General features: G+C 41.7%; 1 protein-coding gene across 6 annotated transcripts in view; it reads left to right on the forward strand.

Annotated features, from left to right (window-relative positions):
* The window catches only part of SULF2 (sulfatase 2), a 696,319-nt gene that overhangs the window by 422,513 nt on the left and 247,843 nt on the right, over positions 1-25,963 (forward strand). For all 6 annotated transcript variants that reach the window (XM_072110535.1, XM_072110536.1, XM_072110534.1 and 3 more), the window contains 2 exons: positions 24,608-24,731; positions 25,299-25,500. In XM_072110535.1, the coding sequence (XP_071966636.1) occupies positions 24,608-24,731; positions 25,299-25,500 (326 nt within the window). The remainder of the gene's footprint in view (positions 1-24,607; positions 24,732-25,298; positions 25,501-25,963) is intronic.

The following is a 25,963-nucleotide window of genomic DNA, read 5'->3' on the forward strand; positions in this document are numbered from 1 at the left end:
AGGAATTTCTTTTTGTCACTAGGCATCATGTATTCAGGGCCATAGTACTTAACAGATGGTAGGGGTCCTACATAGTTTTGATTTTCTTTAGTGTTAAAAAAGTGTGGAAAGTGACCCTTTGATCCTGAGAACCCCATGGCTTGAGGAAGCTTCATGGGAATGAATTTTAGAGAATCTATGTATCTTATTTTCATGTCGGGCAAGGACACGCATAAGAGATGACCTCCTTGAGCAATTATTTTGACTTTTATCTTTTCATCAATCAATTCCTTAATAACAAAGTAACAATCGTATCTTCCTGCATTGTGGGCTATAAAAGTATAACCAGTAAATTTACCACTGGTAAAGAATCGCACAAATTCATGCGTAAAATTTTTACCCTCAAATTCCCAGGAAGATTGACCGTACAATGTTGTTGCATAGATGTAGTTTGGTATATGTGTACCTGTCTCTTGCATGCTTTCAAAATCGTAGAAAACATACAGATCAGATCCCATCTTCGCCCTGTATTTCTGCATGTAACAGAGATCTTTACATACATGCTTTACATACCATACAACGCAAACCCGCACACATGTTCTCTCTCAACATTCGGGGTACAAAACAACAACATCTGTCACAAAAAACTTTAAGTCGACAGACCTCTAGGTTATCACCGGCTAAACGACTGTACGCTATAGCTTTCAGCTTTCGTTTCCCACCACCTCTTCTATTTCTGATGACAGTTACCACTACCTTCAAACAATCTGATGCTAAACATTCAGCGTTACTTTGCAGTGTGGCAGCTACCGCATTTAGGAAAGATTCTGAATTAAATTCATTCCCAGCCTGCTTTGTTGAAAATACAGCATCTAATGTCTGGCCACCTTCAAGCCGTAACTGAACAAAATCGCCAGGATGGACGTCCCGGAGCACGCTGTCCAGTAACGTTGGAACGGCTTCATGCACAGATGTAACAGCATCTTCAAATGATTGAATACGATCTAAATTCACAAACCTAAAGTGATCTGTGTACACCGTTTAAAGTCTGTAGGGATCTCTCTCTACAAAAAAATGTTCCAACGTCACAGAACTGACACCTGGTTGAGCATTTAATGTTTCACCCTGTTGTGTTGAGTGATGTGTATTTACAGGGTTCATTGTGCTGGGGCCTTCAAGTGGATCTTCATAATCATGTGTTTTGAGGAAGGCATATTTGCAGGATTGAATATGTTGGGCTCTTCTACAACATCAATCTCAATTGGGGGTTGGAAGTGAGGAGTAGTTTGCAGTGATGTACTTAGTCTGCTTAACCTCTGCATAACACTATGTTTCTGAGCCGCTAGTGAACGCCTAGCATTCATCAGTGTTTTTATAGAACGCTTTAATGTCAGCAATCTTTTAAAAAGAAATGCTTTGCCCTTAACTTTGTTCAGTCCCCTACCAGTCATATCTAGTCATAAATTATGTTCCCCAGCAATCTTTTTATACTCAGCAAGTAGCTCTTGACAGTCTTTCTGTAGGTCTGATATGTCCTGTATTTTATTGTAAGCGAATGTCCTATGCTCAAACTGTAAATACCTATTCATACATGAATTTATTTGATTGTGTATTCTGTTGAAGGCCGTCAAACGGCTCATGAAATTATACATTTCTACAGTGCGCCGTAGTTTTTCTGAAGATAGCTCATGTGCCTGTGTATGTGAGTCATGCTTATTTTCGCAAACCCGAACATTGTTTGGTTTTATAAAGTGCGGCTTACCGACAGTATCTTCGTAAGCTTATTTTCTGCCGCTTCAGGGATTGCAGGTAATGATGGCAATCTTTTAGATTTTTTTTGGCGTTTCATTACAACTTCTGTTGCAAAGGGCGTCGTTATTATAGTAGCTTTAATGCTCAGCTTGCGCGGTCCGCGTCGTTTATTTCCATTTGCTTCACAAAGTCTTGATAAGTCTGTAGCTAAAAGTAAAGGAGGCCCCCATTTAAATTCAAAAATCCAATAACTTGTCTAGGAATATAAATATAGAAGCGCAATACCAGAAAATAATATAAATAACTAGTCGTTATGTATTGAAGACTTACACGCTTGGTACCATGTGCTGGGCCCTGGCGCCTTTCTACGGCGCCGCGTCAGAAGAAGATTTCAGGACATCGGGTCAGGGTCGGGGTGTTATCACAGCCCAAACCCGGCACTAACACCTGGAATCGGATGATCACTTGTTCAAGCCAAAAGGTGGGAAATGTATGAAAGTAAAAAAAAGAAAGAGTAAATCATTTTATAATAATAATTAAATAAATAAATAAAATAAAGTCCCATAATCTCCCCAGTTACACATATAATGGAAATACAGTATATAAAACACAAAAACACACAAAAATGTACATATTTGGTATTACCGCGTCCGTATTAATCTGTACAATAAATCTAAATCAATATTGAACCTGCTCGGTGAATGACGAAATTTTTTTTTTTATTTTTAAGAACGAAATGCAAAACTTATCACTTAAATTTAGAACTAACATGAAGTACAGTGTACATTTAGGATGGGGCCCCCCCAGCTCGGCAGCAGACATGGGGCCCTCTCCCACAACAATATATGTAAATGGCAGTGGATTAAAGGAAAAAAAGTGGAGCTTCCTCAGTGCGCTGCTACATTGATTTCAGGTTCAACCAATGTTTGATCACAAAATCATTTTATTCAACAAAGTGTCAATTAATGAACAACGGGTTTCTCCAAGGCCTTGGAAAGAGAGGGTTTGCTGCTGCAGTGGAACGAGGTAAGCCATGTACTCCGCACCAACACATCAGCCTCGCTTTAGATTACCACTGCTTTCAATCAGCTATATTCCTCCTCCAACTAGATCACGAATATTTAAGAACCTGGCGAAGGGAGCGGTCCGCCCCCGAAACGCGTTGTTCATTCATTGACACTTTGTTGAATAAAATGATTTTGTGATCAAACATTGGTTTAACCTGAAATCAATGTAGCAGCGCACTGAGGAAGCTCCACTTTTTTCCCTTTAATCCACTGCCATTTGCAATACGGTCCTTCCAGGAGGAACCAGTAGGAGCACTGCAGCGCTACCTCATCTCTTGACACACTCTGAGTAGTTGTGCACTGAGCATAACTACCCCAGGTAGGAGCATAACTGACCAGAAATAGGATTTCCTTGAACCAACGGGTGTTTGCCCTATGAGCGCCTTTGTGTCCTTTTATTTTTCGTTTTAGTCTACAACAATATATGTAAAAAGATATCACATAGTTACACAGTTCCAAAGCTCTAGAGATATTAGAAACAATGGTATCTTTAGATAAATTCCTACCTTTACTAAACGATTTCCAATTTTGGTCCATGACAAACTAAAAAATACTCCCGTCATATTATTACTGAATAATCATACCACAAAACTGTTACCAAATAAAAGTACCATAAGACCAATATTCCAAACAATAGTATTACTATTTGCAAATGATCCCTCGAAACTGACCCATAGGATTACCAAAACATGACCAGTATTACCAATAATTTACCAACTATAAACTCCATTTACTGATGATCTTTACCGCCATATTGTTATTATGCAAACACCACCGAGCACAGGACAATATCACAAACGACACCTCTGTACCAGGCCTATATAATAACATTACATCCTGATTATCACCACTACATAATGACTGGATAATACTGCAATACTATATGATACCCTACACACAGACCAGTATCTACCACCATATAGTGACCATATAGTAGTATATACCAGTCCTGCACTGAGGCCGCAGTGTCATCCAATCACTTACAGGTGACATCCCTGATGCTGTCTCCTCCCTTCTGTCTGATCTTTCAGGAGACTTCTTCCATCCATGACTCTCTGCGGGTTTATAAAACAGATATGGTTGGCATCATCCCATATTCTCCTCACAACTGACCCTTTCATACAAAACTGACCACAATGTACCCCCACATATATCATACCTCACACCACAACTGACCACACAGTGCCCCCACATATATCATATATACTCCTCACACCACAAGTGACCACACTGTGCTCCCACATATATCATACATACCCCTCACACCACAACTGACCATACTGTGCCTCCCCATATCTCATGTATACCCCTCACACCACAGCTGACCACACTGTGTCTCCCCATATATCATGTATACCCCTCACACCACAGCTGACCACACTGTGCCCCCACATATATCATATAAATTCCTCCCACCACAACTGACCACACTGTGCCCCCACATATATCATATATACCCCTCATACCACAACTGACCACACTGTGCTCTCCACATATATCATATATACCCCTCACACCACAACTGACCACACTGTACCCCCACATATATCATATATACCCCTCACACCACAACTGACCACACTGTACCCCTACATATATCATATATACTCCTCACACCACAACTGACTACACTGTACCCCTACATATATCATATATACCCCTCACACCACAACTGACCACACTGTACCCCCACATATATCATATACACCCCTCACACCACAACTGACCACACTGTACCCCCACATATATCATATACACCCCTCACACCACAACTGACCACACTGTACCCCCACATATATCATATACACCCCTCACACCACAACTGACCACACTGTACCCCCACATATATCATATACACCCCTTCACACCACAACTGACCAAAATGTGCCCCCACATATATCATATATTCCCCTCACACCACAACTGACCACACTGTGCCCCTACATATATCATATATACCCCTCACACCACAACTGACTACACTGTACCCCTACATATATCATATATACCCCTCACACCACAACTGACCACACTGTGCTCCCACATATATCATATATACCCCTCACACCACAGCTGACCACACTGTGCCCCCACATATATCATATAAATTCCTCCCACCACAACTGACCACACTGTGCCCCCACATATATCATATATACCCCTCATACCACAACTGACCACACTGTGCTCTCCACATATATCATATATACCCCTCACACCACAACTGACCACACTGTACCCCCACATATATCATATATACCCCTCACACCACAACTGACCACACTGTACCCCTACATATATCATATATACTCCTCACACCACAACTGACTACACTGTACCCCTACATATATCATATATACCCCTCACACCACAACTGACCACACTGTACCCCCACATATATCATATACACCCCTCACACCACAACTGACCACACTGTACCCCCACATATATCATATACACCCCTCACACCACAACTGACCACACTGTACCCCCACATATATCATATACACCCCTTCACACCACAACTGACCAAAATGTGCCCCCACATATATCATATATTCCCCTCACACCACAACTGACCACACTGTGCCCCTACATATATCATATATACCCCTCACACCACAACTGACTACACTGTACCCCTACATATATCATATATACCCCTCACACCACAACTGACCACACTGTGCTCCCACATATATCATATATACCCCTCACACCACAGCTGACCACACTGTGCCCCCACATATATCATATAAATTCCTCCCACCACAACTGACCACACTGTGCCCCCACATATATCATATATACCCCTCACACCACAACTGACCACACTGTGCTCTCCACATATATCATATATACCCCTCACACCACAACTGACCACACTGTACCCCCACATATATCATATATACCCCTCATACCACAACTGACCACACTGCACCCCAACATATATCATATATACCCTCACACCACAACTGACCACACTGTACCCCCTACATATATCATATATACTCCTCACACCACAACTGACTACACTGTACCCCTACATATATCATATATACCCCTCACACCACAACTGACCACACTGTACCCCCACATATATCATATACACCCCTCACACCACAACTGACCACACTGTACCGCCACATATATCATATACACCCCTCATACCACAACTGACCACACTGTACCCCAACATATATCATATATACCCTCACACCACAACTGACCACACTGTACCCCTACATATATCATATATACTCCTCACACCACAACTGACTACACTGTACCCCTACATATATCATTTATACCCCTCACACCACAACTGACCACACTGTACCCCCACATATATCATATACATCCCTCACACCACAACTGACCACACTGTACCCCCACATATATCATATACACCCCTCATACCACAACTGACCACACTGTACCCCCACATATATCATATACACCCCTTCACACCACAACTGACCACACTGTACCCCTACATATATCATATATACCCCTCACACCACAACTGACTACACTGTACCCCTACATATATCATATATACCCCTCACACCACAACTGACCACACTGTACCCCCACATATATCATATACACCCCTCACACCACAACTGACCACACTGTACCCCCACATATATCATATATACCCCTCCCACCACAACTGACCACACTGCACCCCTACATATATCATGTACACACCTCACACCACAACTGACCACACTGTACCCCCACATATATCAAATACACCCCTCACACCACAACTGACCACACTGTACCCCCACATATGTCATATATACCCCTCACACCACAACTGACCACACTGTACCCCCACATATATCATATATACCCCTCACACCACAACTGACAACACTGCACCCCTACATATATCATATATACCCCTCCCACCACAACTGACCACACTGCACCCCTACATATATCATATATACCCCTCCCACCACAACTGACCACACTGCACCCCTACATATATCATGTACACACCTCACACCACAACTGACCACACTGTACCCCCACATATATCAAATATACCCCTCACACCACAACTGACCACACTGTACCCCCACATATGTCATACATACACCTCACACCACAACTGACCACACTGTACCCCCACATATATCATATATACACCTCACACCACAACTGACCACACTGTACCCCTACATATATCAAATATACACCTCACACCACAACTGACCACACTGTACCCCTACATATATCATATACACCCCTCAAACAACAACTGACCACACTGTGCCCCTACATATATCATATATACCCCTCACACCACAACTGACCACACTGTACCCCCACATATATCATATATACCCCTCACCACAACTGACCACATTGTACCCCCACATATATCATATATACCCCTCACCCCACAACTGACCACACTGTATCCCTACATATATCATATATATCCCTCACACCACAAGTGACCACACTGTACATAATCCATTATGTAGGTTCCCCCCATAGTACTTCATTAGGTAGGTCTTCCCCTTATGAATTTATTGGGCACAGGGGTTAATACACACACAGTGATGTCATAGAAGGTTAATACGCACACAGTGATAGCACAGGGGATTAATACACACACAGTGATGTCCTAGCACAGGCGGTTAATACACACACACAGTGATGTTACAGCACAGGGGATTAATACACACACAGTGATGTCACAGCACAGGGGGTTAATACACAACAGTGATGTCCTAGCACAGGCGGTTAATGCACACCGGTGATATCAACCCCCTGTGCTGTAATACACAACAGTGATGTCATAGTACAGGGATAATACACAACAGTGATGTCCTAGCACAGGCGGTTAATGCACAACAGTGATATCACAGCACAGGCGGTTAATGCACAACAGTGATGCCATAGCACAGGGATAATACACACAGTGATGTCCTAGCACAGGCGGTTAATGCACAACAGTGATATCACAGCACAGGGGGTTTATTAACCCCCTGTGCTGTGATCAACAGTGATGTCACAGCACAGGGGCTAACACAAACACAGTGATGTCACAGCATAAAGGGTTAATACACACACACAGTGATGTCACAGAACAGGGGGTTAATACACACACAGTGATATCACAGAACAGGGGTTTAATACACAAAGTGGGTTCACAGCACCAACGTTATCAATAAGAAAATGCTGAAAACCATAACAATAATTGATGACAATAACTCCACACCCCAATGCTGGCTGACTATAGACACAAGGAATATAACAGTACATGTACAGTACAGGCTGAGAGCTGTCTTACACTAGAAGATTAATCTGTGAGTACAATATTGATCCGACACTGGTAGAAGTGGCTTCTAGTACCTCACAGGTGACGTCTCTATCCTTCAGGACCAGAATCCACGTAACCTACGGCTGAAGAATTTTCCATCAGATGTCTTCTGCTCCTGGCAGCACATACCCCACACTAAAAATACCACAGTTAATAACAGAAATATGCCCCTCCCAAATATAGCCCATAATAAAACCTCTGTGTCTCCTACATATATTACTATACTACAGACCCTGAGTAATACTGTACCCCTAATTATATATGTCACCCCCCAATTACACAATATATGGTTCCCCCATGACTTCATTTATATATAGCCCCCTTTAATGAATTAATTTACCTATTTATGGCCCTTTCTACTACTGGGGTGCCACATGAATATTAGAGGCTGGCCCCTCAAGTTATTATTTAATATACTGCCCCCCCCCCCCATTTAGTTATATGATAGATACAGGTGCAGGTTCTGGCTATATACAAGGGCAGGATATATGGCGGCAGGAGCTGGCTATATCATGGGCAGGTACTGGGTATATTTGGGGGCTGGCTGTCTATATAGGGGCAGGAGTAAGGCTATATACAGACGCTGGAGGAGAGCTATATAAGGGGCAGGTGTTGGCGACATAAGGGTTGGATTATACTTGAGTATATAAAGTACTGAGAGGCGTGAGGAGTTATTTTTGTCGGGATGAGCCGATGTTTTCATTGCTACTATTTTGAGGACTGTGAGATCTTTTGATCAATTTTTATTACATTTTTTATGTTATGTAAAATGGTGTAAATGTGGTTTTGGACATTTGGGCGCTATTTTCCATTATGTGTTTCAACACCAGCAATAACCATTTTTATATTTTGATAGATAAGATATTTTGAGATGCGGCGATACCTAATGTGTTTGTGATTTTTACTGGGGGGGGGGGGGTGATTTTACCAATCGCTGGTATCAGTGGTGCCACCTCTGTATTAAGAGGGCTCAACTCGTGAGCCTTCTTCATACAGGCCCTGCACCTCTGCTCCGTACATGTAAGCCTCAGAGCGTTAGGGAGTTAATATTGTACCCCCCAAACACACACAATGTACTATGCTGCCCCCCATAATTAACTATTTAATATGCTGCCCCCCCACAATTAACTATTGAATATGCTGCCCCCCCCCCATAATTAACTATTTAATATGCTGCCCTCCACAATTAACTATTTAATATGCTGTCCCCCATAATTAACTATTTAATATGCTGCCCCCCACAATTAACTATTTTATATGCTGCCCCCCATAGTTAACTTTTTAATATGCTGCCCCCCTATGATTAACTATTTAAGTCCCCCACCATCTTTGAATGCGTCATCACGCGGCCGTGCTTCCTAGTTCCTGGAGCGATGTGCGCCGGGGTTGTCTTACGGCTACATCGCTCCAGTAATAGTGCTCGAGCGGCAGGAGCAGGAGCATGAACATCGGCGCTATTGGAGCGCCAGGCCGGGGGCCCCCAACCAATAAATCCGGATCCGGGGGCCCGGCGCTAGCGCTCCAATAGCGCCAATGATGATCCGGCTCTGTGCGTCGGTTTGAGAGATAAGACCGATGACTCTGTTGCATGAGCCTTTGAGGTGATTTTTAATACGAATGATCGTGCACCCCAAAAATTACAAACCGATCGTGGCCATGAATTTATGAATGATGCATGGAACTTTCACTAAAGGATATGAACAAAGCTACACTGATGAAATTTTTATCATTAAAGCCATCAACACAAATTAAAAAAAAACTCTATAAAATCATTGATTTGCTTGGTGATCCCATAGAAGGGCCCTTTAGAGGAAGAGTTACAAAAGGTCGCTTTGGGTGCGGATCGTGTTTACAGGTTTGAAAAAATACTGAAAAAAAAGATGTGTCAGGGGTAAAACCGTTTATTTGGTAAAGTGGCGCGGCTATCCATCAAAATGTAACAGTTGGATTGATGAAGCTAACATCTATATAGATCATGGATCAGGAGCCTTTTATATAACTCTGCCTAGATTGCAAAATCTACCCAGAAAATACAATTTCCACTTACACCACAAAATTGGCAAAATCTTTCTGGACCCTAAGAAGTTGCTCTGACTGAAATCCAATATCCCCTATATGTGGTACACTATTGATCAACAAGAAGGAAATTTCTTTATCGCTTTATGTAAAGAGCGTTTTTTATTCGAACATCAACGAGGTGGTAAAAGCCGTCAATGATCGAATTGATAGCTTGAAAATATCGATCGAGGGTTTTAAACTACGCTTTGATGACATAAAACGAACTATATCAGTGCCTGATTCGCGAGCGACCCATTTTGTACCCTGCCGAAAATTGCCTAATATTTTAGGATTGTTGACGTATATCGACACAGCGTAATCAAATCTCGTGGACAAGTCGCTGCTAGTCCATAGCAACAGTGTTTCTGTGGAGACTAACTTATTAGAGAGAAAAAAGTCTCGCGGGCCGAGCCCTCTCCATAGCCGGTAAGTCTCTGCTGCATATTGCAGCAAAGGCTTACCGGTTTTGTTGCTGATTGCCGCCGGCAAAGTTGCCGCCGGCTTCAAACAGGTGGCGGCGCGTGGATTCCTAGGATCGCCGCTCCCCGTGACGTCATCGGGGAGCGGCGATCCGTCGCCATGGTAGCTTCGGGTCTCGCGAAGACCCGAAGCTACTTCGGGTTAACCCATTCATTACAATGTGCTATCAGCACATTGTAATGTATGAGGAGTAAAATCCCCATATACTGCCATACTGTAGTATGGCAGTATATGGTAGGATCGATCAGACAACCTAGGGTTAAAGTACCCTAGGGAGTCTGAAAAATAGTAAAAATAAAAATAAAAAAAAGTTAAAAAAAAAAATTATAATTAAAAAACCTAAAAATTCAAATCACCCCCCTTTCCCTAGAACTGATATAAATAAACAGTAAAAATCATAAACACATTAGGTATCGCCGCGTCCAAAAATGCCTGATCTATCAAAACATAATAACGGTTTTTCACTGCGTTTAACCCCGTAGCGGAAAATCGCGTCCAAAGTCAAAACTGGCCCTTTTTTGCCATTTAAAATAAAATTTAAAATTCTCTAAAAAGTGATCAAAAGGTCGTACAGTCCTAAAAATAATATCATTGAAAACATCATCAAAAGTCGCAAAAGATGACAGCACCCTCACCACCTACAACGAAGTATGAAAAAGTTATAAGCACAAGAAGACGGCAAAATAAAAAAAAAATTTTGTTCATGAGGTTTTAATTTTTGTAAATGTATGAAAACATTATAAAACCTATACAAATTTGGTATCCCTGTAATCGTACTGACCCAAAGAATAAATTAGATGTGTCATTTGTGGCGTGAAGTGAAAGCCGTAATATCCAAGCCCACAAGAATACGACACCATTTTTCACCATTTTCACTGCATTTGGAATGTTTTTCCCGCTTCCCAGTACATGGCATGGAATATTCAATGCAATCATTATGAAGTGCAATTTGTTACGCAAAAAATGAGCTGTCACATAGCTTTTTACGTGTAAAAATAAAAAAGTTATAGAATTTTGAAGGTGGGGAGTGAAAAATGGAAATGAAAAAACGGGAAAGGGCCCGGTCCTTAACCGGTTAAAGATGTTTTTTATACATTATTTGTGTACACATATATAATTCAACATCAACTTGTGGGGGATAGCTTTGTAAAGCTTTTGAGAACAGTTGAGATTTCTGGCGCTAACAACAACATTGTTACCCTACATTACACAAGACCGGATTACATCCCCTTGTGTAAGCAACACTTTGATTCCATAACAATTTCAATTTTATCTGATCAGGCGCGTCCTGTTAAATTCAGGTACGGAAAAAGTATTGTACGATTACATTTCAGACCGCGCCGAGAGCTGTCACGTTAAAATGTTGTCTTAAAGAGTGTACAGAGACCCCTTGGTTTATGCACGCTACTACGCTATGTCGGCGCGGCTCGCGCGTGCGCAGCCCCTCGGTATGGAGGTGGAGGTCCGGGGTGGCTGCGCATGCGCGGGCGGCGCGCGGCGTTGTGGGAGGTGCGCGGCCGGGACACCATCAAATCACAGGTGCAGGCAATACATGAAATATCCCTTTAACCAATGGGCTTAAACAAACTTGCATATATACTGCTGACCTTCTAACACCAGATTACCCCTGAGGAAGCCACGAAGGTGGCGATACGCGTGGGGCACTAGCCCACACTATTCCCCTATGCAAGTCTGGATTAGGTAATATTGGACTTTTCTGGCAACTGTATATGCATACATAGAGGCTATTTAGCCCTTATGCGTTGTTGATTGTTACATTCTGTTTTTGTTAGCCAGTTTGTACCTTTAAGATTGTATGTATTTTTGATATACTTGCACATACTCATATAGGGGATAGTGTGGAGGGGAAAATTGCTGGTTGCATCATAACCAATTTCCCTGTTGTGGCACGTACCTTCATACGTGCATATTTTAATTGTTTTTATTGGTGTTAACTTAATAAACTTTTGATTATCATTTTTGGAAACTATTTATGATATGGACCATTCTTTACACACCACCTTGTTGTCTTTCAATTATATGGTTTGTTTATGGTGTGGGTCCTATTAATTACAGACCTAATTTGTTGAGCCTATTTTCAGTTTGGCACGCTACTACGCTATTCAGACCGTTCACCGTTTAGAAGGATTCCGTGGTGATGACTACATGTATGGAGCAGGCCTTGGGGGTTTATTCAGGGGCCTCTTTAGAAGAGTCGTTCCTCTCTTCAGGAAAGGTATAGAAATAGTAAAACCGCATGTAAAGACGGTCGCCAAAAACATTGCTAAAGACGCTATCACGACCATTTCTACAGCCATGGTAGACAAAATAAATCAACCTCCAAAAGCTCAGTAAGGGTCCGGCTTTGGCAAAAAAGACCTGTAAAAGAAAAGCCCGCTCCCAACCTTCTTTTCACCCGGCTCTCCTCATGAATAAGACTATAGTGTACAAGAGGCGCTGGTGTCAGAATTCAAACAGACACTCAGGAGAAGACATATTCTTTTACCATGGCCTTCATACACAATGGTTCTGTAGAGTGTACAAAATCGGAACTGGACATTTTTGATATACCACCCACACAGACGAGTATTGAAAAATCTCTTTTTGTGGAAGTACAACCTATTGCAGCCCTGACGGACAGTCCTCCTTTGGAATTCTTTATATCAGGCAGCGGTGAATATTATTATGACCTAAATAACACGCTGTTGTACGTAAATTGTTGTATTGTCAAAAACAATAATACAAATATTCTTGACGGTGCCTGTGTTGCCTTTATTAACTACCCGATAGCCACGCTTTTCAATCAACTGGACATAACTCTAGGGGATCGTCTTATTTCACAATCAGATAACCTTTATAGTTAGAGAGCCTACATAGAAACTATATTAAATGTCAGTCCGCAAGCACTGGCGTCTCAGTTTACAGTGGGATTGTTTTACAAAGACACCGCCAAGCATCATCAGGAAAGAGCTGTGGATGGTAACAATTTAGGGTTCAGCAAAAGACTTCACGCAACAGCCCTATGTAAACCGAGTGAACTTTTGGGCCCGATTTTTGCAGATATATTTAATCAGACAAAGCTTGTACTGAATGATCTTGATCTTAAAGGGAACCTGTCACCAGGAGACCCATTTTTAGCACTCCCCCAGTCCCCACAGAGCATAGTACATACACTGCCAAAGTGTTTTTGTATTAAAAATTGGTTTTACAGAAAAAAAGATATGTTATATTGTACCTTTCATTAGCATCTGCTGTGTGACTAGGCAGTTGCCTTTTGGGAGGAGCTGGAAAGGAGCAGTTCCCCCCCACCCTTGGGGAACAGCTACTCCATGTGACCATTTCAAATATATGAAAACACCCATCACTTGGCTTAGCGACACCCCCTGCTCCTCTACAGCCAATCCCGAGTGTGGGGAGTTATTCATATATTTGAAAAGGTCACATGTTTCCCAAGGGTGGGGGGGAACTGCTCCTTTCCAGTCCCTCCCAATTGGCAACTGCCTAGTCACACAGCAGATGCTAATGAGAGGTACAATATAACATATCTTTTTTTTCTGTAAAACCTATTTTTTATACAAAAACACTTTGGCAGTGTATGTAATATGCTCTGTGGGAACTGGGGGAGTGCTAAAAATGGGTCTCATGGTGACAGGTTCCCTTTAAAGTGTAACCGTCATTTCAAAAAACTTTTGATATGTTGTAGGGCAGGTAATTTTAAGCCCTTTTGCAATTGGATTAGTTACCCGAATCTTGCTCCTTCCTCTTGTATTCTGCAGACTTCCCCTAGATGGCAGTGACTGCTCAGATAGCCGTTACTATGGACATTCCGTCTTCATAAAGAAGCCAGACCACGGAACAGGCGACACCCCACCCCCCCTCCCCCTGCAATCAGCTGATTACCTCATGGCTCAGTGCTGTAGCAGTCATGTGTCACTACTCCAGCACTCAGTCATGGGCAGAGAGAAGCCCTCACTAAATGTAGTAACCAAGCACCTTCATCTTCTCTCTCCTCTGCTTTCCCTACACTTATGCACTCATAATCCACACTGACAGAAACTGCAGCACCCCCCCTCCTCCCATCACCTCACACAAGGAAGTGACAGGAGACAATCTCCAAGTCTTCATGCTGTCCTGTCATGTGCTATGCCCTCATGTGCTGTGCCCTCATGTGCTGGAGTGTTACATAGACAGACAGATGATAGATAGGAGATAGATGGATAGATATGAGAGAAAGATAGATATACAGATCGATAGATAGAAAGATAGATAGATATACAGATAGATAGATATACAGATAGATAGATACATACATATACAGATAGATAGATGATAGATATGCAACATCCCCCACCGGGGCCTAGCCTTTTCTCGGGGCCTGGAGTCAGCCGGGGCCCGCAGTACCTGAGTGGCTGGCGGTTGCGGCCTAGGCACGCTAGTGTCACGGTGCTTGGTATGGGGAACCAGAGGGCTGTCCTACAGCCTAGCAGGTCTCCAGCAGGGTGGTGTTGGCAAGAAATGATGAGGGAGAGGCTGCCATAGCGGATCTCCCTCTGGCAACCCTTTGGTGTCTAGAGTATGGGTCTCTGTGTGGTGGACAGGGTGCTCGTGATGGTGACAGCCGTAGTAGCAGGGACCAGACGGAGGCAGCCGTTGAACAAAAACAACTTACAGTTCTTTATTGGAACCGACAGGAACATCAGCAACGTGCCTTAACAGGATGGTGGAATGCTGGAGATGTAGTTGGAGGGAGCCACAGGATGTAGATCACCAGCCTGGATGCAAAGGGCAGGCTGGGAGGTAGCTGTGTCCTAGAAGGATGCTTCAGCTTGTCCTGGGTTGCTTCAGATATCACCCTTGAAGGTAGGATGATATCACTTTCCTAACTAACTGTCTCACTACAGTCTTCAGCAGGGAGCTGGGCTCACCTGCTCTGGTCTGATGTGCTAGCTGCACTGACTCCTCAGAGTCTCTAATCTGAGAGAGTGAACTCTCTCCTCACACTGCACTCTCTTCTGAGAGAGAACTGACTTGTTCAGACTCCCTGGTCTGACTGACTTTTAAAACATTCCTGAACAGAGGTTTTGTTACTCTCCCTGGTCAGGTGGTGGCTACTCCTCCAATTACCTCTCAGCTCACAGAAACAGAGTGTAGCACATGTGATTGGCTGACACATATGACATCACACAAAACACTTAACTCCTGCCTTACCAGGCAGGATCTATCACTGCAATGCCCATCTATGTGAGGTATTTGTTATGTAGTGACCTGCTGTGGGGTTGATCAGACCCTTCACAGGCTGCAAGCGACATGGTGGGACGTATTCGCAACCACTCCTCTGCAGTAGCAGGCCCCCCCCCCCCATCTTGCTGATTGTAGTTTTTTTGAGAGCTGGAATCCCTGGTTGCTATGGGCCAAAAAAGATACTAAATGAGGACCAAGAGGCAAAATACTTTGAGGAATGATTCCCAGGGACACCGGGAGAAAAATTATGTATTTTAGTTTTTTTTTTCAGACTTATCAGAAATAAAGATGCTTTTAGCTTGATGTCTGCTGACCCTGAACAATATAAAATACAAATCCTGCGCGCTGCCCTGTATGTGAAAAGAGTACAGGTTGCACCAGCCGTCAGAATAGGCCACAGCCAGGTGCTGCTTACAACCACCGCTAAATATAGCCTCAATAGGGCTTGTTTAAAAGAATACAGCATTCCAACAGGTACAAGAATTACCAACCATGAGAACCTGTTCCTGGGTCAAATCCCTAAAACAGTTATACTAGGCTTTGGGGAGAATGACAGCTTTAGCAGTAATTATCAAAAAAATCCGCTTTGTTTCCACCACTATAATATAAATCACGCAGCTTTGTACTTGGACGGTCAACAAAAACCTGCCAGACCCTTTCAACCAAATTTTGAGGCTGGATTAGCCATTAGAGAGTATGCTGCGCTTGTACACATCTCAGGAAAACATAAATCTGATAGCGGTTTAGCTACAGACCGTGAAGAGTTTATGCGCGGATACACATTCTTTGCCTTTGATTTATCCCCAGATCAAGAACCGGGTGGTTATTTCTCTCTCATTAGGTCTGGAAATCTACACACTGAGATAAGATTTACAGAGCCGACACCTCCCATTGTGAATATGATCGTGTATGCGCTAAATACTAATATACTGGAAATAAACAACAAAAGAGAAATACTGAATGACTATAACTAGCCATGGATAATTTGGAGCTTACAAACCTCGCTCTATCTGACACTTGTATGAGACGTATATTTGCCGGCGTATTTCCGTGTGATTTCCTACCTGAACATAGTAGTAGTAGTTCAAAGCCCTGCGTCATTTATAGTAAATACAGACGATTCCCGCAAATGGGGCAGTCATTGGATATTAATTATACTATGTAACGAGAAAGTTGCCATATTTTTTGATTGCTGCGGCTTCTCTCCTGATGCTGAGATATTCCCAAAAGAATTTATACAGTTTTTAAAAAGAAACTGCATAACATACACTTATCAGAACAAACAATTACAGGATGCCATGAGCTCTTTCTGCGGGAATTATTGCATTTTTATGCTTTATAATTTAGTTAGGGGTCTATCTTATATGCAGGCTTTGCAGTTCTTTTCAAATGATTTAAAAAATAATGATCGCGTAATGGATAAGTTTGTGCAAAATAATTTAAATAATGTGATGCGTAACTGTATATAGCAATGTACTTTTAAACAGTGTAAATCCTACTTATCTTATTACAGACTTGTCACTTTCTGACACATCTTCCCTTATCTTTGCACAAACATCATTTCAACTTCTGTTTTTTTGTGTGTAAAATTTCCTTTCTTTGCGTAATATCGCAATCTGATACATCCTACTTTTCTTTATATTTTCTATATTAACTAATGTGCTAATGGGATCTTATCAGCTAAAAGCAGATAATATAAGGACAGAGCTACACTAAGTTTCTAAACTTATTACAAACTGCTTGGTTAAGTCTGTAGTGCAATTGCCTGAATTTTTATACATTTTTATTATTCTTTGCTGTATAAATTAAACTCATTGTTTTTGTATCAGATTAATGCAATTGTCTGAATTTTTATACATTTTTTATTATTCTTTGCTATATAAATTTTTTTTGCTCAATAAAACGTTAAACATTGAGGCATCTGTTTCATTTTTGTTTCATTTTATCTATGATTAAACATTGTATATAAATGCACAATTAAAGTTACCGTATATACTCGAGTATAAGCCCACCCGAGTATAAGCCGAGGCCCCTAATTTTACCACAAAATACTGGGAAAACCTATTGACTCGAGTATAAGCCAAGGGTGGGAAATGCATTGGTCACAGCCTCCCCAGTATATAGCCAGCCAGACCCTGCCCCAGTGTATATAGCTTGCCAGACCCTGCCCCAGTGTATATAGCCTGCCAGACCCTGCCCCAGTGTATATAGCATGCCAGACCCTGCCCCAGTGTATATAGCCTGCCGCCGCTGCCGGACAGATCGCACAGAAGATATACAGGGGTCACCGGAAAGGTGAGTTTAGATTTATTTATTTTTTGACTCGAGTATAAGCCGAGTTTGGGTTTTTCAGCACATTTTTTGTGCTGAAAAACTAGGCTTATACTCGAGTATATAAGGTAAATTAAACTATGTGTGACAACCAATGTAATATGAATCTGCTACAGATGACATAAAATGGGGTTCACTCTGCACAGCCTCTCTGCACAGCAGCTTTCATGCGACAGAAATTGGGGGTTGTGCCGTCAGACGATCTTACCGATTCGGACTGAGCGCAGGATTTAACTTTCAAATTGTGTCACAAGACAATTCACTTACATGCACCACAAAGAAGAAGGTGCACTGCGGCGGACCTGAGCGAACTAGGCAGGATATTGGGCACGCAATCTTAGTGAGTGCATTCTTGCCCTTTTGGGGACAGGTAAGTAAATATACCCCTGTTTTCAGTTATATCCATAGGCCCCAGGGGGGACAGAGTAGGTCTGTATGCAGGCAACATGATACCGATCCTCGACGTTCCTCTCCAACCCATCTGCTTCCCTACGGCTCGTTCTTGGGTATCCAGGTGAACTGGGCCAAGTGAGTATTTATTTGTAACTTTAGCATTCCCCATTACAGGCTTACCTTCAGCCGCCTTGTCCAGCCACACTTCTTCTCCCTTAGGGAGCGGGCAGCACCTCTCTCTCCTTCTTAAAGGAGCAAGGTGTTGCCCATCTAGGCTGTCCCAGCCTATCCGCATGCACCTCCAGCCATGGAGCCCAGCATGCCTGAACAAAGGTTAATAGCTTGCTAGTCCTTCTGTATGGTGTTTGTTTTTGTGCTTTTCTTGTGTATGACTTCTAGCTTGTCCCTGACTCTGTTCCGTGCACCCTGGTATATCAACCTTAGATTGTATTATAAACCTGTGCTGCCTGCCACGCCCTCTGCCTGTTTACATTTCCACTTATATGTGCCTGCCTCAAATCTGACTTTTACTACCCGGTCTGTCTGCCCCTTGGTACAATGTACGGGTGTCTCTGTGCCAGCTGCTATCTATACTGGGACCACCACAAGAGGTAGCAGTTGCGATCTCTCAAAGTACAAATCCCTGTAAACGGATGAATAACGGAGAGGCCCAGGGATAAAGCCCTTAGTCTGTGGCCCAAAGCCAAACCAGTTAGATAGCACAGAGGGTTCACAACCCGCTGCTTGTTACAATATGCCATTGGGTACCTCACTTTGGCAGGGCCCTATCCAAATGCCAAGACTAAAAGTGGTTATATCAGGCTCTGTTCTTCATCATCCTGACGTCACACAACAATTCTTCTTGGAGGTTCATGCCTCGTTCATCGGTGCCAGAGCTCTTCTGATCCAAAAGAATGCTAAGGATAAATCCTTCATCCTATGATTTTTTCTTCAAGCTCTTCTCCTCTGCAGAGTCCTAGTCCTGTTGTATGCTGTTTGTTTCTGCTACTTTCCTGTGTATGACATCTACCTTGTCCCTGACTCTGTTCCTGTTCCATTCTCCCTGGTATATTGCTTGTATTCTGATCATGTGCTGCCTGGTGCAACCCTCTGCCTGTTTAAGTTTTTGCTTGTATGCTGCCTGCCTCGACAAAGTACAGACTTTGACTACCCGCTCTGCCTGACCCCTTGCCTGACTGCATCGCTGACTGCAAGCTGATTGCGATGCAGTTTTAACTTCAACGTGTGACCGCACCCGCAGGCTTTCTTCTCTTCCCTTCTTAGCTCCACCAATTATTTCTGTTTTGGATATTTTCTTCCCTGATTCTCCAGGGCTGTAGTTCCCACTTGTCAGCTGTTCCCCGGTCACCAAGACTCCTATGTGGGGGCGGGGTCAGCTGAACTCACTGATCTCTCCTCAGTGCCGGCGCTATGGGTAGGCAAAGTGGGCAATTGCCCACGGGCCCATGAAAGGAAGGGGAGAATCTCTTCTTTCAAATGAATCTTGAATTTTGTTTGTAGGTGACATGCATCCAAAGATATTCAGGTTTAAAGTGAGAATATCAGGTGCCGTTTTTATATATCTAATAATCACTCCCGATGGCAGTTTAACAGTTGTTAGAGAAATATCTCTATGTCTGATGTGATGTGGGTCCAAATCATGATATAGTACGGAGAATCAAACACACTCTCATGTGTCCTGCTAGAAGATTCAAATTTATTTAGGTAGCAGAGAGTTCATATAGGTTTTTGAAACAAAGAAACTTTACTGAGCTTGCTCACATTCCTTTTGCCTTGAACAGGATATATCTGTAAGATGACCTGTGTGCGCGGGGGATAGTACTATCAATAGAGGCAATGTAAAGACACATGGTGGGAGAACACGAAAGAAAATGGATTCTGTTCCCTCACACAGTTAATATCTTCATTTTCATGACACTTAGAAACAAATTTAGATTCTTATAAAAGAGGAGACTCTCTTCTTTCATAGGAAAAAAGGAGTGAGGCTCTATGTGTCACAGAGCCAGAGATAAAGCCCCCTTGAAGGGGTACCCCCCCTCCCCCGTCCATCAGGCTACAGGGAGAATTTGCTGCACACAGGAGCTGCTACACCTCACAGATAATGGAAATATGCACTTTATATGTTACTACATTTTGAGAAGGGATAATATCAACTACTATTCATGTTTTAACCCTTCTCTATGCAGAACTATCTAAGAACACACTTTCTCTCTTATTGCCTTTTACATCGTGATAGTTTTGGGGTTTTTTTGCGAAAATTGACTGATACAATGAACATTTGATCCTCTTCGCCTAATGTCAATTTTATATATTAACACCGCAACCCAGAACATGTCCATAAAGTTATATGTGACACCAAAAACACAGGCATGTTCTGGAATAAAGTTTTTATTTCACACCATCCTCCATTATTTACACCTATGTTATGATGTTCTCATTCAAATTATTATGAAGCATGAAGGGTTCTGTTATTGTGTGGCTAATACAATGGCGTACATCTAAATGTCACTTTTATTATCTCATTAGCTTGGTTTATAGATATATAGTTATTTATTTGGGTTACCATTGTGTAAAGCTCAGTGCAATTTTTAGCAAAAATTGTTTGGTGTCCCCTGTGTATTCTCTTTGCTTCATATTTTGGTGAATATATTGGTTTGGGGTATGTATGATCTCATTACATCTTACTGTTTTAGGAAAGTATATTTTCTTTATATAAGTATTCTGGATTTGTACATATTTTAAAGGAAATTTTGAATGTTAATTGCCAAATGCGTCACCTGGTTGTCTGCTTTCAAAATGATATAGGTTTTATGGGGCCTTTACTTTTTATTCTGTTTTATTGCTATATTTTGCAGGTTGTGACGGTCTTAAAATTTGTAGCTGAAAAGCAGATAATTAGTTATTTCAGTTTTAGTGATATTATGATGATTTATTCATGTGAACATATCAATATGAGGCATTTGTGAACTCTATATAGAACTCTAAATATTTTCTGTTTGGAGCACATTTTTTGCCACCAAAGTCAAATTTTAAGTATTTTTTATAAAATGTTTCAGTTTGAATCAAAATTGCACAGAGCTAGCCAGATCAGTCCCTGTCCCCATGGGGCTCACAATCTATTCAACTTACCAGTAATTTTTTGGAGTGTGGGAGGAAACCGGAGGACCCGGAGGAAACCCACGCAAACACAGAGAGAACATGCAAACTCTATGCAGATGTTGACCAGTGCTGGAAGTCTGTAGTGCTAACCACTGAGCCACCGTGCTGCCCATCAATCTCCCTATCATCTATCTATCTCCTATTCAAACAAGAAGGAAGAGGCGGATATCCACTGATTTTCAAAAATATAAATTACATCTTTATTAAGTCAATACACTTTTAAAAACATTAATAAAAAAGAACAACTGAGTGCTTACCAACAACCAAACAGACCCCACTATCCAGTAATGAATAAATCCACTAGAGGTAAACTAGAAATGTATATATATGGCATAGCAGCATAAATCACACAAAATTTGTAAGAAATAATCAATAACAAATATCTAAAGGTGCTAAGAGTTACAATTTATACATAGTCTCCAATATGGCCATAGTTACCTCGATATCTAGAACATCCAACTTTAGAGTAGTGGGGGCAGAGAGCAATCCCCATGCGTTCTGCCTGTCTGTGCAGGCTTCCTCAGGGGTAATGTGCAATTGGGGAGGTAAAGGTTATATACGATGCTTACCCTCAGAGTCCGACACCAAGCAGCTGCGTCCAGTAAGTGAATAGAATCGGCGTGCGTGTCAAACAGCCGGATGTGACGCATTGCGTTCCACCCGGTCATTGGTTAGTGTCAAAAACTGGAAGTGACGAAACGTCATTTCCGGAAGTGCGATCCCCGATGGTATAGCGCATGCGCGGGCTGTTATGCGTTGCCAGTGTTGAAAATACACACATTAACACCAATACAATGCGCCAGGTATAGAGAAAGAGGGAATAAGGTATTTCAAAGCGCCGTAAATTACCAACCTACAGATAGTTTATAGTGCATAAAGTGCCAATGTGATTAAATAAATAAATATTTTACCAAAATGAAGTGCAATAATATTAAGACTGCTGCAAAAAAGGGGGGTCGGACTCCGAGGGCAGGTAAGGATAAAAAGGAGATGAGGTATATTTATTATTTAAGTATAACGAGCAAGGATAGGAAAGTAAATAATAAATAACGCTGTATTCATACTACTGTATGTAGTATTAACCAGTGATACTAAAGTAATTATATGCGATTATATACTATATAAGTTGAAATCATCATACGATAAGCTAATCCATAGTATCTAAAACATTTTTTGACATAATACTCAAAATTCATAGTGAAGTGAGAACAATGGACAATAGTACACACGTCTATGGAGGCATCAATTGGTATGTATTCTTAAGAGGATTCAGGATTTGAGACGGATATTGTGGTATGGACAAATAAGCAGCAAGGTGTAATCGTAGTCAGGACATTCAGGACCAGGTGTAGTAGAAAGTTTACAGTATAAAGCATCGATACCACCTAAAATCAAATTTACAAACAAATTATAGTTAATAAGGTGTATATACGGTATGTGGAAGAAACACTATGTGGATGTCGTGAGTAGGAACATGATGATGCGACTTGAGCACAGGGCAGTGAACTCAAATGTAAAACCGATCAGGTTCACTAACCATGTGGCACAATTGGCATCCATGTATTAGAAAGGTCCAAAAGTGTCAAAAAATAATCATAAGAGGACAGGGGTTCAAAAGGGTGAAAGTTGACAGTACAAGGGGAAAACAAAAATCAAAAGGTGAGTGAATCTATAGAGGTACAAAGTGAAAGAGAAAATAGAAGTGATAAAAAGACAATAAAATTATGGAAATATCGGAAAAGCGAAAACACCTAGTCCTTATAGAAACCTGTGTACAGTAGATCCTCGTTTAGTCCTGAGGGGGCCAGTGAGTTACGTGTGAATGGCACGTTTCATCACTTCCGGTTTCTCGACACTAACCAATGACCGGGTGGTCGTTTGACACGCACGCCGATTCTGTTCACTTACTGGACGCAGCTGCTTGGTGTCGGACTCTGGGGGTAAGCATCGTATATAACCTTTACCTCCCCAATTGCACATTACCCCTGAGGAAGCCTGCACAGACAGGCAGAACGCATGGGGATTGCTCTCTGCCCCCACTACCCTAAAGTTGGATGTTCTAGATATCGTGGTAACTATGGCCATATTGGAGACTATGTATAAATTGTAACTCTTAGCACCTTTATATATTTATTATTGATTATTTCTTACAAATTTTGTGTGATTTATGCTACTATGCTATATATATATACATTTCTAGTTTACCTCTAGTGGATTTATTCATTACTGGATAGTTGTTTGGTTGTTGGTAAGCACTCAGTTGTGTTTTTTAAATGTTTTTAAAAGTGTATTGACTTAATAAAGATGTAATTTATATTTTTGAAAATCACTGGACATCCGCCTCTTCCTTCTTGTTTGAATATGATACTAAATTGGGTGTCTTATCTTTAAATACAGACCCACTCACAAAAATATCTATCTCCTATAAAATTCTCCCATATTACAGTTTGTTTTACCATACTAAAGGGAGCATCTTGATGACTGTGACTGGTCATAAAATAGTTTTATTTTGGGGCCCCACTTTTAGTTTTGCCCAGGGCCCCACTATGTCTAGAACTGGCCCTGTCTCTCCTCACCACCAGTCACAGCAGCTGCAGGCAGCACGGTACTGTAGCTGCAGTTTTGTCAGAGCAATTTGCCTGTGTGGTAAAGTGGAGAGCTCATAGCCCCATAGTTGGCTTACATTGTTGTGCCCCGGATCTTTTGATCTAATGGTGCCCCTGGTCTCCTCTATCATTGCTTAGATGCTGATTGTTTACACTCCCTTTCTATGTTGCAGGAAATTGCTGCATAAAAGAGAAAAAGAGAAACAACAGGAAGAGAACTTTCTTCCCAAATATCAGCGTGTGCAAGACCTGTGTCAGGGAGCAGCGTATCAGACAGCATGCGAGCAACTGGGGCAGGTGAGTGCAGACCAGACCTCTATTTTATGAAAATAAATTTTTATCTGTACTAGTTACATTTAAGATAAAAACTAGAAAATATGAACAAGAACAAACCCCAAAATGTTGTCACTTTCAAACTGAGAAGCATGGGGGATTAATTCAGCTTTCAAATTTACTTCACACATTACATTGCCTGCCTAATAGTAGACCAACTCTATAACATAATGCAAGTGGTACTTCAGGATAAGCATTGAAGTGCATGTACACAACCTCTCTATCAGCAGAATAGTAACTGTGGAGCACTATTCATCTTATCGTATATGAAGCATAATGCATACAAAGGTGGTAACTCAGAATCAGCATTGTATGGTATGTATTCAGAGAGCTGTACAGGCTTTATCAACGTACAGAATAAATAATAAACAGATATAGCTGAGTTTGGATGTTGTATGTGACCACTGTCTGGAGCTTCTTTTGTCTTGTTTTGCCATGAATGTGTGTCAGTGCCTGAATATTGCCTTATGCATTTTCTTGTCAATTTGTCCCAATGACCTATTCCATTTTTTTGGTTTTAACTGTCTCCAGAAATGGCTGTGTGTGGAGGATTCTACAGGAAATGTGCGACTACACAAGTGTAAGGGTATGGCAATCTTGGCTGCAGACAGCAAGATCTCACCCAATCTCAGGAGCAGATATTTTAATATGAACAGTGACAACTGCAACTGTGATGCCATAGGCTACAAGATATCTTCACTAAGTCGTCACAAGAAGCTGCTCTCTAAGAAAAGTGAGTCTCTGATTAGAAGCGTGTAATGTATGTAGAATTCCTGGAAACTATTTATTTTTTGTTTTCCTAAGAGTAAAATCCCGAATCTGACAGTTTGCAGACATGTATCTTCTACAAACTATATTTTTTTCTAGGGAAAGGACATCTAGCTTGAAACAGCAAATGGGCACAGGCAACTGCCTACTGATGTTTATCTGGAAATTGATTGAATTCATTGCTGTAATTATATACGCTGCTTTTTGTTAGTCCAGGTTGGAATGATATGCAAAGTTTATGCTGGTTTGGTTGTAATCCCACATCACATCATAAGGTATCTTGTAGGTGATGCTTGATGTCAAGGGAGCTAAAAGAGGGGTGGTTTTCCTTATCCCATTCTAGAAAACTTTGCATATTTTCCCAGAATCTCCCTAGAGGAGCATCCATGGCTATAAGACTCCACACGCCTACATGTTTGCCTTAATTG

Source organism: Engystomops pustulosus, chromosome 6, assembly GCF_040894005.1.
Source record: "Engystomops pustulosus chromosome 6, aEngPut4.maternal, whole genome shotgun sequence".
Lineage (NCBI taxonomy): Eukaryota > Metazoa > Chordata > Amphibia > Anura > Leptodactylidae > Engystomops > Engystomops pustulosus.